The 15039-nt window shown below is 53.8% G+C and overlaps 6 protein-coding genes across 6 annotated transcripts; 2 read left to right on the top strand and 4 right to left on the bottom strand.

Annotated features, from left to right (window-relative positions):
- Positions 1-356: 356 nt before the first annotated feature.
- On the bottom strand, positions 357-4218 carry PG998_007841 (uncharacterized protein; the record flags this gene model as incomplete). Its single annotated transcript, XM_066874657.1, has 11 exons — positions 357-528; positions 641-887; positions 944-1121; positions 1195-1423; positions 1493-1589; positions 1640-1723; positions 1780-1969; positions 2021-2071; positions 2133-2324; positions 2930-3719; positions 3782-4218. The coding sequence occupies 11 exons, from the start codon at positions 4216-4218 to the stop codon at positions 357-359; spliced, it is 2667 nt and encodes an 888-aa protein (XP_066730602.1).
- Positions 4219-4566: 348 nt separating this feature from the next.
- PG998_007840 (sulfite reductase flavoprotein component) lies at positions 4567-7797 on the bottom strand (the record flags this gene model as incomplete). The annotated part of the gene is made up of 1 exon (XM_066874656.1): positions 4567-7797. The coding sequence occupies one exon, from the start codon at positions 7795-7797 to the stop codon at positions 4567-4569; it is 3231 nt and encodes a 1076-aa protein (XP_066730601.1).
- A 985-nt stretch (positions 7798-8782) lies between these two features.
- On the top strand, positions 8783-9805 carry PG998_007839 (nitrilase; the record flags this gene model as incomplete). Its single annotated transcript, XM_066874655.1, has 3 exons — positions 8783-8827; positions 8943-9550; positions 9622-9805. The coding sequence occupies 3 exons, from the start codon at positions 8783-8785 to the stop codon at positions 9803-9805; spliced, it is 837 nt and encodes a 278-aa protein (XP_066730600.1).
- Positions 9806-10172: 367 nt separating this feature from the next.
- PG998_007838 (uncharacterized protein) lies at positions 10173-10821 on the top strand (the record flags this gene model as incomplete). The annotated part of the gene is made up of 2 exons (XM_066874654.1): positions 10173-10471; positions 10527-10821. 2 exons carry the CDS (start codon positions 10173-10175, stop codon positions 10819-10821), a joined length of 594 nt encoding a protein of 197 aa, XP_066730599.1.
- Positions 10822-12766: 1945 nt separating this feature from the next.
- Positions 12767-13632, bottom strand: PG998_007837 (uncharacterized protein; the record flags this gene model as incomplete). The annotated part of the gene is made up of 3 exons (XM_066874653.1): positions 12767-13301; positions 13362-13495; positions 13612-13632. The coding sequence occupies 3 exons, from the start codon at positions 13630-13632 to the stop codon at positions 12767-12769; spliced, it is 690 nt and encodes a 229-aa protein (XP_066730598.1).
- A 300-nt stretch (positions 13633-13932) lies between these two features.
- On the bottom strand, positions 13933-14356 carry PG998_007836 (C6 zinc finger domain protein; the record flags this gene model as incomplete). Its single annotated transcript, XM_066874652.1, is given in 2 exon segments — positions 13933-14220; positions 14237-14356. 2 exon segments carry the CDS (start codon positions 14354-14356, stop codon positions 13933-13935), a joined length of 408 nt encoding a protein of 135 aa, XP_066730597.1.
- Positions 14357-15039: the final 683 nt, after the last annotated feature.

The following is a 15039-nucleotide window of genomic DNA, read 5'->3' as shown; positions in this document are numbered from 1 at the left end:
AAGCCGGCTTACGCGCCATCCCGCACCGCCGTCACGCCGAATCCCTCGTCGCATTTCGAGCCTTGCAACTCGTAACGGGCTTTGTAACTACCGATTCCGACCCGACCTCTATGAAAACATGCTATCGCAGAAGGGGTCGGTTGAATTCCAAGGCCGACTTGGCAAATAGCCGGCCTCTGCATCGTTGCTCGGATTTAACTGACTAATTGGCTTGTTCGATTTCTAAGCCTACCCATCTCACATACGGCGTATCACCGGCGCCGAGTGTTTAACTCCGGAAGTATTGACGATGCTAGCATCGTATATTTCTTCCGGGCTATCAGAACTTAATACCACGTTAACTCCATCAAAGCAGATTACCGCTTTCCAGTAGCCCTGACTAAAACCTGCAGGTTGAAATCAGGTATCTCGTGGTGGCTGAAATAGCGCTTATGCGGCTTCACATCCGGCGGCAATTTGATATCGTAGCGGAGTACCGTGACGGCCAGGACAAGTTTCATGAGATCGGTAGCAAAGAAACGGCCGGGGCTACTCGGGTCTTGTTAGCAATCGTCTACGGCTCCTTGAAACCAAATATACAGAGCAGAGCGTCCACCAGGGTTTCTCCTGTGACCATAGAACACGGGGAATGTGAACATACCAAACATGTTTGCCATAGCCAAATGTGAGATAGTCGAACCCAGCGCTGGAAGCCTCGTATCTTAGAGGGTCGGCAGGGCTTTCCTCGCGCAGCTTACTAAACCGGAAACCGTCGAACCGATCGGGGTCGGGGTAAAGAGCTGCGTTCTGGTGGATAGCTACAGTTGGAACCCCTATACGAATTCCCTTGGGAATCGTAGTGCCGTCCCGAAAACGGAAGTCCTTTCGAACAGTACGAATCAGACCAACTACTCGAAACGGTGGTCAGCTAGATCCAGAGGGGCTGGGCAGAAGTGCCACGGACTCATAGACACAGGACTCAGCCTTCCAGCCTCGCGTACGAAGCTGTCCAACTTGGTCGCATCATGTATCGTTTTGTGTGTGATGGCCCCATTTTCACGAAGGGGCAGTATATCCTGCCTGAGTGCCGTTATGTACAAATCCGGCAAAAGAGCAATCTGCGTCATGGCGGCAGTCAAGATCTGTCGGCCAAAGACGCATTCGGTGACTTGTTAGCTCCCGGGCCGCCCCTTTGTGATTGCAAACAAAGCTTACCGAACTTGTTGTGTGTATAGCCGCCAGGTTTATTTCCATGACGCGCTCCACGGTCTTGGTGACGGTCCTTTCACGACTAGGCGCCGTGTCGGCAAATCCTTGGAGTAGATCAGCTGGTTTATCCTCCTTTGCTTTGTATTTGGCGCGGAGCCTGGCAAGTACGACGCTTTGCATCAGCTCCTCTGCATACTTGCGCCGTCTCCATGCCGGTGTGAGACGGATTAGATAACTATATAGTGATTAACTCATATCCTTCACAAATCAATGTGCTAATCAGGGGGCTATATGGGCTACATACGGTTTCCACGAGTCGGGAAAAGACCTGATCAACTGGGCTGAAACGAGTACGGACCTCCTGAAGGCTCGTACGTTCCCAAGATAGACTTCATCTCTGCCTGGGACACAAGTCAGACAATGTAGTTCAAGCCAGGCATGTCTTACCTACACAACGGATGTCCAACAAATGCATAACTGACAGCTTGGGCGACGACCTTCTGCACCACATTGTGGAGAGCAACAGGAGCGAAGTCTGACTGCAGATTAGCATGCCGTAGACGAAGACGTTCCTAGGTGGATGACGCAAACCTTGAGGAGATCCCAAATACTTATCTAGGGCATCGTTGATCTCTCTCACAAGGCCTGGGGTTAGCGTGTCAGCATTCTGGGTCAATCTCCCAGATATAAGACCAAGGTGCCACGGCGGGTTGTTTCCCAGCGTCCATGTCGCCTGAGTCTCCTGCATGTAGAAGAAGAGAAAGGGTAAGCTGGCAAGATCCTAATGTCTAAACGGCGTGTGGCGTGCCAAATGTGGACTTCATCGACTTACATCAACCACTACGTCGACGAAGCTGAGCACATGGCTAGGAGCTGCAAGCAACTTGGGTATGGAGGTCAGTGTCTGTGCCTGTATGGATGGCGATTCGGTTCAAGGTGCTTACCTCGGATATCTTGGCCTTGTCCGAGACGAGTATGTACTCCTCCCTGAGCGTTGCGATCTTGAAATAGCTGGATTTGTATCTCCTATAGCCTTTCAGGAGGTAGTACCGCGGCCTCAGCATGAACTTGATGGCACCGCGCCAAGACGCAAAGAAGGGTGAAGGCCCATAGCCCATGCCATGGACACCAGGTACCTGCGGGCCACGCATGCGTCAGTCGCCTGCTCACAGATCACCCGATGGACGTGAAGGAAGAAGCAGACATACCCTCCTACGCGAGGCGCGACTGTACGACCATATCGCATACGCTACGAAAAGCCCCAAGAGCACTGCGCCACCGATTGACAGAGCCTCCATGGCTACCTGGCTACCTGGTAGCTGGCTAGGGAAAGGAGAGGAAGCCAGCCTGGCACCTGGAAAAGTGTGTCCCAAGCGCATAAGCAAGTAGGCGGCCTTATGTCCGAGACAACAACACGAGGATCGGAATGATGGCGGCCGATCGGACGCTGCGTCAATTCACCAACGTTTTTAGCGGCTGCTACCCTGGTCCTGGTCCGATCTGGTCGCCATTTCCCCCACGAATGAATGGACCAGCTACTGCAGGATGCTCTCTATTTTCTCCTATCTTGAATAATATATCTCCGGGGGGCCTCAAAGTAGTAGAATGCCAATGGCAGTGCCACCATCATCGAAACGAGATACACTCTCAAGTACACAAGTGCCCCGGACAAGAAGAATGTGCGTGGGATCCAGGCCAACTGCTCGACCACACTGCCAGCAGCCCCTCCCAAGGTCCTCACTATCTTTCCGGCCGTCTCCGACACCAATGTGGGCACGGGCGCGGCCCGGAGCGCCTCAGCTACAGTCGTCGATATAAATACCACTGGGTTCTGCCCCAGCTTCCACGAGCCGCCGCCTGAGGGGACCCCCGGCCCCGACCGATCTTCGGCATAAACCTGCTCCAGAACCCGATTGAGCGTCGCATCCTCGTATTCCGCCGACATGATCCCCTGCTGAGCTTCGGCCACCAGCTCCTTGAGCCTCGCCACTAGTCTGGGCCTCTCCGGGTGCCTGCCTGACTTGCGACACGCCTCGGCGGTGACCTCGACGATCTTGTCCAGGTGCGAGGACAGGCTCGCGACGCGCTCCGAGAGCGCAGTCCACCGTCTGCTCAAGGCCTCGAGATCTACGTCCGTGCCTGTCGGACGACTACTGCCACCGCCACTACTTACACTCCCGCTCGCGCTCGTTAAGTTTCCCAAATCGGCCGAGATGCGGCGCGATGCTGGCAGGGTCGTGCCGAGCGCCTTTTGTAGGGCCCGTAGCTCGGCGACGAGGATGTCGGGCTCCGCCGTGAGCCGTTCGAGGCTCTCGTCGTAAACAGAATCAAAGCCCTCCTTCTCTCCCGCCTCGGCCCCGGCGGATGATTCCGGTTTCGAAAAGGCGAATGCCCAATTGCCACGGCGACGGGCTGAAGGCATGATCTGGCTAGAGAGACGGAGCAAATCGTCGGCCTGTCCCTTGAGAGTGCAAAGCTGCGCGAGATTGTTGGCGACGCGGTCATTGATCCGGGTGCAGGCGACAATCCAGCTGCGGGGCCCAGTGTCCGGGGCCGTACTCGCGAGGAGGGCCGTCGCCGTGGGGACCAGGACCACGTAGAGCCATCGTCATCATCATTGATGTTGCCTCTTCCATTTTCTGAGCTGCTAGTGGAGGGTTTACTGGCTCTGTGTGCTGGGTCGCTTTTGGTAGCCCCGTCTTGTGGTGGTGGTGGTGGTGGTTGTCGTTGCACCGAAACATTGCCTGTCATTGAACTTTGTCGTCTCGTATCGCTCTCAGTGAGTCTGCGCCGCGGTTTCTTCAGAGAAGGGGGATTGCCGACTGGCCCTTCTTGCTGTCCGGACATGTCAAGCCAAATCTGGCTTGGATGCCGCTCACTGCCAACACTTCCGCGTGTACGATTGCCTATCTCGTCGCTAGAAAGTCCTTCGTCGTTGGCCGTCGCCTGGGAGCGTTCGGCCCTGGCTGTGTCGATTGAGAGGCTACTGTCTGCTTTGGTACCAGTCTCAGAACCTTGCTCTGATGCCATACTGGACAGCCGCTGCAGGACTATGAGACATTTGATTCTGACAGATGAAGGATGCCATGATGCTTCTCCCACTTCCCTGCAGTACCGCAGGAATGTTGGAACAAGGCGTCTGGCTTTCGCCTCAAACAAAGACCCGAGACCGTAGGACTTTGAACCCACTCGAACGAGGGAGCCATATCAAAGGACATGATCCTGAGCAAGCTAATGTGTGTTATCAATACACAAAGAGGACCCAACCCACAAGTTTCAGGATGCGATCAGTTGAGGCAATAATGATTGGCACAATAGTCAAGTAAAATTGAGAAACCAGATTGTCTAGATATGTAGCTCGCTCAACAAAAGCCAAGTCTAGTAAACTTCCAGTACGTAACGTCCCTCCTCCTTGAGCCTGTCAATTTCCTTCTTCGAGTCAACCTTCTTGCCGCTCGTGCGGGCCTCGGTCTCAATTGCCTCCTGAAGAACCTCGGTAACATCAGGCACAGGCCACGTCGGGCCGCAGAGGTAGAATGAGCCCTCGTTGGTGATGTAGGCTTTGACGATGTTGTTAATGGTTTGCCGCATCCTGTCCTGGATGTAGATCTTTTGCGGCTGGTCACGCGAGAAGGCGGCACCAAGCAGAGTGATGACGCCAGCGTCGACATAGGCCTCCCACTCCTCTCCATACAGGTATTCCTCGCGCTGGTGACGAGACCCGAGGTAGAGGAGGATCTCGCCGATCTCCTTGCCCTGGGCTTTTTGCATGGCACGGTACTGGACGAAGGCGCGGAATGGAGCCAAACCAGTTCCGAGACCGGCCATAATGAGCGGCGCATCGTCACGAGTAGGCAGCTTCATGACCGATGGCTTAACAGATGCGGTGATCGTGCTGCCGGCTGGGAGACGGCTCAGGTAACGGGTTGCCTGTCCATATCGGTCGCGCCCCTTGGTATCGACCCAGTTAACGACGACGATCATGAGTGCAACCACACCAGGGTTGACCGCCTGTGCAGACGCGATAGAGTATTCACGTCGCTTGAGCGGACCAACGAGGCGGGCAATGTCGGTGAAACTAAGACGGGCAGAACGGAACTCCTCCAAGATATCGGCGTATGTCAGAGTGTCAATCTCGTTGCGCTTCTTGAACTCATCAGCGCCGGTCTGAGATCCAAGGCTCTCCAATTTCTTCTTCTCGACCTCATCGCTGGCAAACTCGGCCAGGGACTCGTAGAAACGCTTGGGTGGCTTTCCGAAGATGTCGATGTTCTGCATCAAAGACTGGAACACGGTGCGAGTCTCCATAAAGTCGCCGTCTCGTCCGGGAACCTGTACGAGCTCGGCGCCATTGAGACCGTAGTTTTCGATGAATTCCTGCACCAGTTCCGGGTCGTTGTCGGCATGAATACCGAGTGCCTCGCCGATCTTGTAGGTAAGGCCGGAGTCACCAAGATCGAATTCAATGTGGAAAATGTTGCGGTCGTAGGTCGAGGGTGTCAGTCTGCGGTTCTCCTTGACTGAGATAGTGTATGTCTTGACCGTCTGTTCAGGTCGCAAGCTGATCTCAGTTCCGTAAGCCTCCTTGAAGAGAAGACCCTTTGCAGCGGAAGTCCAGGTGCTGGTCTGAATGTCTTGTTCCACATCCTGCTTATCAAAGGGGACAAAGCTGCTGGACTTCGACGTAGCGGGCAGAGGTGTGGATGCCTCAGCGTTGATTTCAGCCCATGTCTCAGGCACTTCGAATTTAGTAAGGCACTTGTCTAGAGCATCGGTGCACTCTTGCAAAGTAACGGCATTGCCCTCCTGTGTGGCCAGCTGCTGCAAGGTCTCAGACTTGATATCAGGACAAGCCACCCGGAGAAAGGCAAGATCGACAAGCAGTCTGGCGACATTCTTGTCATGCTCGAAAGCGGACGAATGAGCCGAGTCCAGGATATGAAGCTCGATGCCTCTAGCCTGGACATCCTTACGAACGGCATCCGGGACTCGCTTCTCGACATCTTCGTTCTTGAAGTTTGGTAGCTTCAGCAGTAGCTTACCACCGGACTTGACAGTCTGTGAAGTAGCAACCTCCTTGAGGAGCTTCTCGTCGCCAACAAAGACAACATCAGCCTCTTCGATTGCGTAGGGAGCATCGATAGACTTCTTCGACGATCGCAAGTCGGTTCGAACAACACCGCCCTGGACCAAGTTGTCATAAGACTCGTTGACGAAGACGTTGTTGCTGGAATCCCGAGATAGCAGATTGCCAACAACCATGGGTGCGTTCAAAGACACCGAGTCATCGACATCCCAGAAGACGTACTGAGCAGCATTTTCTAGCTGAGGTAGCTGCGTCTTCTCGTCGGCCGAAATGTCTTTACCGATAGCCTTGCGGATGGCGGCAGTGAAGGATGAAGGCGAGAATACGTCCGAGGCGGCATACTTGGCATCGATCACAGTAGGTGCGGATGTCCACTTATCAGTGAAAGAGACAGAGGTGAAGACATCCGAGTAAAGGGTAGATTGAACAGAGGCATCGGCAACAGCCGACAAGTCGTGCACTTGACCGAGGACGATGATACCGTTGGCTGAAGCAGGAAGAACCTTGAGGAATGCCTCCTCGACAAAAGGGCGGTAGACCCGGACGCTCACGGCACCGATCTTGAAGCCCTTATCCGCGAGATCCTGGACTACCTGCTTGGCCAACTGAGACTCGACGCTGCCAAAGACAACAACAACGGTCTCGGCCTCCTTGTGACCGCTATATTCGAAAAGCTCATACTCGGTGCCAAGTTCGCCATTGAACGAGTTCAGTAGCTCAACGACCTTGCCGGCTGAGTCGAGGCGTTGGTTAAGGGCATCAGCTGCCGTCGATACGGTGTTGTATATCTTGGAAACGCCAGCCTCACTTATGACGTCGATGACGCGGGTGGTCTCGCGAGAAGTGCGGACGCCATCATAGATGTGAAGTGTAGGAAGGACCTTGGCCATCAGCGTAGCGAACAGCGACATGTGCTGTGCCTCATATGCTGAAGAACTGGATACCAAACCAAGGCCAAGCTCCTCGGCCAGCTGCATCGCGGAGCCGTACTCTGGAACAAGTCCGCCGCTGCTGGCGTAGTCGGCGGCCGCAATGTGGGCTACGAAGGGGCTGGCAACACCGTACAGCAGAGCCAGCTGGTCCAGAGACGAGCGCAGGTTGCGCAGGCTCAGCGATGGCGCCAGCAGAGTCTGGGGAATGTGTCGTTTGCTCAGGTCAAAGTCTTTGGAGAAGATGTAGCCCAGGGCGAATGCACCGGCACCAGTACGAGTCTGGAGCGGCACAACATTGGTGCTGTAGCCATGGATGTTCTGGTCGTTGTTCTTGCTCCAAGTCTTAACAGCCACATCGAGGTCGAATGTCTCGGGCGAATAGGAGAAGATCTTGTCGGAAAGCTTATATGCGATTTGCTGAACCAGCAGCTGGCTGGTCACGTAGGTAGGACCCGATATCGAGGACAGAGGCACAGGCTGGCCAAAGGGCAGGCTGGACGACTGCTTGGTGAACTCGTTACGGTTGCCCATCTTATCAGTCGTGGGGATGTGGTCGGCAGGAGCACCGCTTTCCTGCTGCTTCAACTGCATCCTGGCGATTCCGGCGAACGAAGGGTTCGCTAGGGCGGCTACTTGTGCAGGCCACGGTACAAAAAGTCACAGGACGAGAAACGAATGAACAGAAAGACGGGAAATGGAATTCCAGAAAGCGTCCGAAGTGTCAGATCTCCAGACGAGCGCAAGTCTTGGACGTTGGGCGCAACCGTGAAGCGATACTTGAAACGTCGAGTATCGATAGAGAAGGAGAAGAGGACGGCATCAGTCACTATGTCAGGAGAAAGAAAATTAAATAACCTTAGCAGAGTCACGGCCGAAGACGGCCACTCTTTTTACGAGCCATGGCGATTGCGCCATCGCAACCCCCGGTGAATGGATGACATGACATTTGGCCGTCAACGACTCGAAAAGTTATTGTGGACAATTGTTGAATAGAGCCGTCGCAAAAGGTCGCGAAACAGATCACGCAATTAAGGCTTAACCCTAAAACGGTCTGGCCGGGAGGCACATTTGGCTGTTTGGCGCGCGCTGACCAAGGGGGGGTCCCATCGCATCTAGATAATCTGATGCACCGACTGCCGCTTGCCCCTCGAGCGCCATGCCGACTGATCACCGCTGTTGTTGCTGTTGTTGCTGTTGTTGCAGCGGTCACCTTTCACGCCGAGAAGCACAGTTCTCCATGCACACTTGCCCCGGGGTCGTATGGCGACCGTGCCAGAATCGAGCCGCAGTCGAATGGTCCAACGAATCGTCTTGCGCTTGTCGTGCCATTGACATGTATTGACATGTACCCGGGAAAGGACTCGTTGCGCGGCTGCTCGGTACCGACAGCCGAGCCAGCAGCGCAGCGCCCACCCCACGATGCCACGATCCCCCCACCAGCTCGGGAGTCGGGACCCCACAAGAGATTCCAGCATCCAGACCCCTCATTGCGCCATCTTACATTACATAGGTATACATAGTGCACGTTACTGACACCCGATGCTTGACATATGGATGTACATTGCTGCTCCCAATCATGGCACCTGTGTTCAAAGTCGCTCTGATCCAACTACACCCTCAGGTATGCTGCGATAACTTCCAGGAAGCCCAGGGTGTTCAAGAACGTCGCCGCCCTCTGACGTCACCCGAACCGTCTGATGCATGGGTTGCCAGCGTGATGCTAACTTATCGCAAAGCCCGTCGCTCCCGCTGAGAACTTCGCCAAGGCGACAGCCTTCATCAAGGATGCGGCGAAGCAGGGCTGTCATCTTGCCGTGCTGCCCGAGTACCACCTGACTTCATGGGTGCCGGACGATCCCCAGTTCCGACAGTCATGCATAGAGTCTATGAAGTACCTGGAAAAGTACCAGGCGCTCGCCAAAGAGCTCAATATCTGCATCGTGCCCGGCACCATCGTTGAAGCCCGCTCCGACGATGACACCAGCACGTCTAGCGAGGGCCCGTCAATGCTCAACGTGGCCTATTTCGTCTCGTCTAGCGGCGACGTCGTAGGCCGGTACCAGAAGAAGAATCTCTGGCACCCGGAGCGTCACCACTTGGTTTCATCGGCACACGAGCCGCACGAGGCGTTTGACACGCCGCTGGGTCGCGTAGGTATGGTAGCATGTTGGGATCTCGCTTTCCCCGAGGCGTTCCGGGAGCTCATCTCGGACGGCGCCGAGATCATCTGCGTGCCGTCGTTCTGGACCATGAGAGATGTCAACGACGAGGGCTGGGAGCTCAATAACAACGGCGAGGCCGAGTTCCTGAACAGCGCTATTGTCACCCGCGCATTCGAGAATACGTGCGCCGTCATCTATGTCAACGCCGGCGGGCCTGCTGAGAAGGGGAAAAGACCAACTTTGCTGGTCTCAGTCAGCTAGCACTCCCGCATGTTGGCTCCATTGGCAGGATGGGCCGCGCCGAGGGCATGAACGTCGTGGAGCTGGATAAGGATGTTCTGAGGATTGCCGAGGAGAACTACAAGGTTCGAGCGGACATGAAGCGTGAAGGCTGGCATTATGCTTATACGCGCATCAGAGAGGGTGGCAAACTGTAGTGTAGTTATCGCAAACAAGATGCCAAGAATATGTGGGTTCAAGTGCGACGATTCCAGGGACGACGTCCTGCTCAATTCCCGTCACGTTGTACGTTGTGTACAGAAGGGAATTAAAACAAAAACAAAGAAGAAGTTGCGCTACATACCACCACAGGAGTGCAACCTCCCAACCTCCCAGCCTCCCATTCCTTCAGTTGGCCCCCGCCACGCACCCGGAGTAGCACCTACACGTGTGGTTTGTGCGTCCGTCATCGGGCAGCATCTTCGTCAACTGTACAGTGATAAGTGATGCCCTCGCATCAACCCACCTACACCTACAATCCCATCTGATCAGCACATCTTGGGAAGGCCAAAACCGTAGATCACCATGGCTGACGTCTCAACCAATACTGTGGCAGCTCTGACGACTGTCTTCACGCCTCCGCCGGAATGTGCCAACCGCTACGCCGTCTTCATTGCATCACCCACACCCATTGGGGGCACCAGCACCAACCCGCCGAGCAGCGGCTGGATTGACCCATCATTCACGAGGTGCAATCCGCCGCAGTACACGAACACCTACCCAACGTTCAGTCCGGGTGTGTGCCCGAAGCAGATGAGCATCGTCTCCTCCACATTAAGCGTCGACGGTGCTAATACGAGATGGATCGGCGCCTGTTGCCAAAGGTATGCTTTCACTCCTCAAACAAATTTCTACCGAACACTCACTCATCTCTCACAGCGGCTTCTCGACAGCTGAGTCGGATCCGCAGTGGATCTGCACATCGTCTGTCACTACGCCCATGCCCTTCCTCCTGGACCCCAACATCTCGACGACCGACATCTACACCACGCTCTCGAATCTATGGATCGAGCACGACCAGTTGACGGTCCAGTGGGAAGAGAAGGACCTCGCACTGTTCCCTTCCACTGTCGCAACGCATTATGCATCGATCATGGGCAAAGGAATGCCAGCGCCGGCAGCTCCCCATCGCCACCAGCTACGAGTCCAGCATCTTCAACCGAGGCCAACATAACGGCTACGCCATCGGCGACCCCATCGTCCTCGACAGATCCCAGCTCCTTGACGACTAGAACTGCACGAAGCAATGGATGTCCTCGGGTCCGTCCATTCAGGTTCTGAAGGATGCAATCATAAGACTGCTGTGAGGTTTCCTTATAGGGGCTTTGTGGAAGCGGCGTGGCTATTTGATTCCTCACTGGATCGAAGCCCTAAAACTAAGAGTGGAAAAGAACCCAAGTGGTATGTTGCTAGAATATCTTGAGAAACGCCATAGCAAACTCGACTATGTCTCATATCCCGAAGAACTACACATAAAAGTATCGCACTGGGGCGAGGATGTCCGCCCTGTAATTACCACATTGACATCGCATTCGCCAAACATTCAGTTGGAGCGCACTTCTGATTTCAAGACAGTCTCAACAATGCAATACATCTTCCCCCAAGGCGTTTCTCTTACCTACTCGAGGACAAGTACAACACTTTCTCTCAGGCTTTATAAACCAGCCCAGGGATTGAGAATCAATGGCATGATTTTCAGACGTGGTTATGTAGATTAACTATTGACAATGGAATTGTACGCCCTAGTCTGCGCTCCATTAGTCTGAAAACATAATCACAAGAAGTTCCTTAGGGTTGGGCCACAGAACAAAGTAGACAAAGACAATGATTCATTGTTGGGGGACGAATACATTTACTTGGCAGCCCATGAATACTAGAGGGTCTTGCCAAGATGTGTGCGTGGATAGCGCTCTGATGTATACCCAGGAAGGTACTAATTACGGTTTCTAATAAGTGGAAAGGAAAGATATGTTATAAAATATATAATGGGTTTGCTAACGCCTGTCAAGTTTAACCAGTTTTGATCGACTCTAACGTTCTGTTCATAATCATGTTTAGCGTGTTCAACGACAAGAAACAAAGGTGGGAAGAGCTTCCTTTTCATAACAACGAATATGTTGCAAGTTTAGCGTTATCATCATGAGGCCTGAGCCCGAGCATGTCTCTTATATAGGACGTGAGGGCTACCAGTCAATACCCTATGGCGAAAGACGTTTCCAGCCGATTATCTAAATCAGTCATTGGCATACTTCAGACTTAGCATGATGTCATCCCAATATTCAAGAGACACCACAAGCCTGGATCAGGAGCACCAGCGATACCACAAGAGTTGCAACGGTGATCCCAAAGAAGCATCGCAGGATATGTTGCAGCAAAGATCATTACCCGCACATCAGGGAGAGGAACTGGGAGTCGCTAAGCCAATAGTAGACCACCCCCGCCCGGTAACATCTCTTCTTCCGAAGGGGGTGTCTCCCAGCAATCCTATCCAGCGACAGTGGGAACGACGTAACGCGATTTCAGGCTCCGTCACTCAACGGCGCCCAGTGCGCCACACCTTGGTGGAACCCCGGTGCCTCCTCCGTGGCTACAACGGCCCCGCCCCGGCGCCCGACGACGACGCCTGCACGTTTGGCGGGCTCCGCGGCTGGCTCCGATCGATGAAGACTTGGTCTTAATTACTTCACCGCATACGCCGCTGCGGTATCCTTCGCCTGTGCCACCAACAAACAGGACAGCGGGCGATGACGGAGGGATTCGACGCCCTCTCAATCAGGGTTGAAGCGTGAACTCCGCTGTCGCTTTTATGCCAAGTAGATCGCGGCTTTGGGAAGAAGCTCATTTGGAAGTGTAGTAAGTGCAAGGTAATTATAACAGAGAATATGCCCAGAAGGGATTTTTAATTCGCGTATTAGTGCAAACCCCGACCAGCGGTGGTGGCGACTGTAGCAATGTCCAGACAAAAGAAACCACCATAGTCTTAAGAAAGAAATGCATATGGCTTAACATAACAATCATCCCATTCCGTCTTACCCGAGTCCCAGAGCCTGTGCATGGCCGAACACGCCATCTGGGGGTAGCCGGTCCCTAACCCCCGACTTATCACGTCCAGTGCCTCCTCAACGAAAAGGCGATCCGACAGGGGTCTCGTGGCCGCCTCGACGCCAGCGACATTCAGAGGCCACATAAGACACAGTTTTGTCTTTGGGGGAGGTAATTGCCTCTCGTAAGAGGACAAACAGCGCATCCGCGTGGATGGCTCGCAGCCTCAGAAGGTTGTACAGGGACCCTGTGGGGAACAGTTTTCGCAGTGCCGAGATGCAGTAAAGGGCCACCGCGGATTGGTATATGCGAGCGAGGAGGAACAGCTGCGGGTACGACTCCGGGTACAGGCTCGCCCACGTATTCGGCTCGAAGGTGTGGATCTTGGACAGCAGGTCCTGGGCCGAGGGCGAGTCAGGCTCGTGCAGTTCTGGTGGCTGTGTTGTCTGAAGCCGCAGCCGGTTGATTTGGTTCATGACCAGGAACAGAGGCGGCGGACATATCAGCGTCGGATAATCTCCCTTGCCGTAGACCATTTCCAAGAAGTCTGTGTCTGAAGTCGTCACGAGAAAGTCCTCGGGAGGACTCGTTGAGCTAGCGAGTACCCCTAGGCTTTTGATGCCTTAGTAAATGATGGCTTGCACGGGAAAGATGAATTTTTGGTGAACTTACATCATAAAGTACTTCAGTGTAGGCCGTGTTGAAACACTTCTTTCGTAAACCTCCTTCATGCCCCCGCGGCAATCCAACGCTTTCATAGCCGCAAGGAAGTGGACACGCCAATTCCGCGGTGATCCATAGGACAGCTAGTCATTGGTCAGCCAAGTAACTTCCAGGTCGAAATAGGTTGGCATCGGCATAGTCACAACACGGCGTGGGGGAGGAGGGGTGTGTCTTAGCCTGGCAATGCTTGAGCACTTACGTCGATAAGCATAAGAAACATGATGCTGAACACAGTATAGTCAAAGCCTCTGGGATCGGTAGTGAGGGCGACGTCCTCGGAAATACCGCGGAGACTCAACCCCTTCTCGGTATGGAAACGACACCAGAGCTCTACACTTTCCACCTTGGGTGGCCGTATCTGATGGAGGTAATGTCCGATAGCTAAGCAAACAAAGGTACGCCGTATGGGCACAGAGGCGTACTGTATCGTCTCTAACGGGACTGGATTGATGAAGGGACTGGGGCCCAAATGTTCCAGGGGGCCATAGCCGGGTAGATACGTATATTGACTACTTTTAGGTCAGCCGAAACCGCTATTAGTGTGGTGCTCGGGGTCGAGAGTCAACTTGCAATAGCACGCGGATTGGACAACCTCAGACACATCGTCTCTGAGGTGGATGACCGGGATTAAGGAGCCGTTGTACAGCTCAGCAGATCTTCGGACTACCTGTTCGAAGTCTACAGTGACTTGTGACTGTACACTAAGAGCAGAATCCTCCTGTCTCCTATTCTTTTTGTTCTTGGCATTGACTGCCTTGGGTTTGCGATTTCGAGACGTCACCCTGCCTGGGGCTAACCACCTCAGAGGCTTCTTGTCTTCATACCCAGGACACGACGCCGGCTTGGCGGCACTTGTCGCATACGGGACGTGTAGAGTCACATTCGAGCCTGCGTCTCAGACACTCCCAGCAATACCGGCGGTTCGAATCAGATGGTACATCCATTCCTGGAGCGGGTAAAGGAGGGGCCCCCACAAGAGAATACACAAAATAGGCGAAGACCAAGTTTAGCGGACAACGGGGGGTCAGAGTCAATAGTCGTCGGTGAAGCGGGTGGTGTACGTTGGTGGTACGGGAATGATGAAGCCGTCTTCAAATGGGCGGCGCATGGACGAGTTTTGACCAAAGGGTCACATCATCTGGTAGTTGTACACGTTATAGCCTAGTTCGGACTAGGGGGTCGATGATATGCAGTCAGACTGGACGGAGGCAAAGTCTTGGCCAACCACATTCCCCGATACGACCTAGTGTCGTGCAGCTAACCGATCGCCCTGCCACAACGGCGTCGCCGACACACGATAGGCCAGAGTACGCACGTACATATGTATGCATGTACATAGATGAGACTCACTGAAAGACTCCAGAGCTATACAAATGTACATGGGAGGGGTATAGTAAGCAAATCAACTTGGGTGCCACACGAAGAAGGATGGTCTACGCATCAAACTGATAGAAAGCAATGCAATGAAAATGCAAAATTGTTCTATAATCTGTCATATCTGGAAAGACAGGCAGGGGTATCTATCAAAAATCCCAATCTATATTCGTGCAAAAAACAAAACCCTGAGTGAAACAGAGCCCGAGCAATGTCACCATTAGAATACCCCTCCGAAGTTCGAGAACGGAAT

The sequence above is a fragment of the Apiospora kogelbergensis genome (assembly GCF_038363985.1).
Source record: "Apiospora kogelbergensis strain CBS 113332 chromosome Unknown utg000005l_segment0_segment0, whole genome shotgun sequence".
Classification (NCBI taxonomy): Eukaryota; Fungi; Ascomycota; class Sordariomycetes; order Amphisphaeriales; family Apiosporaceae; genus Apiospora; species Apiospora kogelbergensis.
Note: the sequence above shows the minus strand (reverse complement) of the source record. Positions and strands in the feature narration are given on the sequence as shown.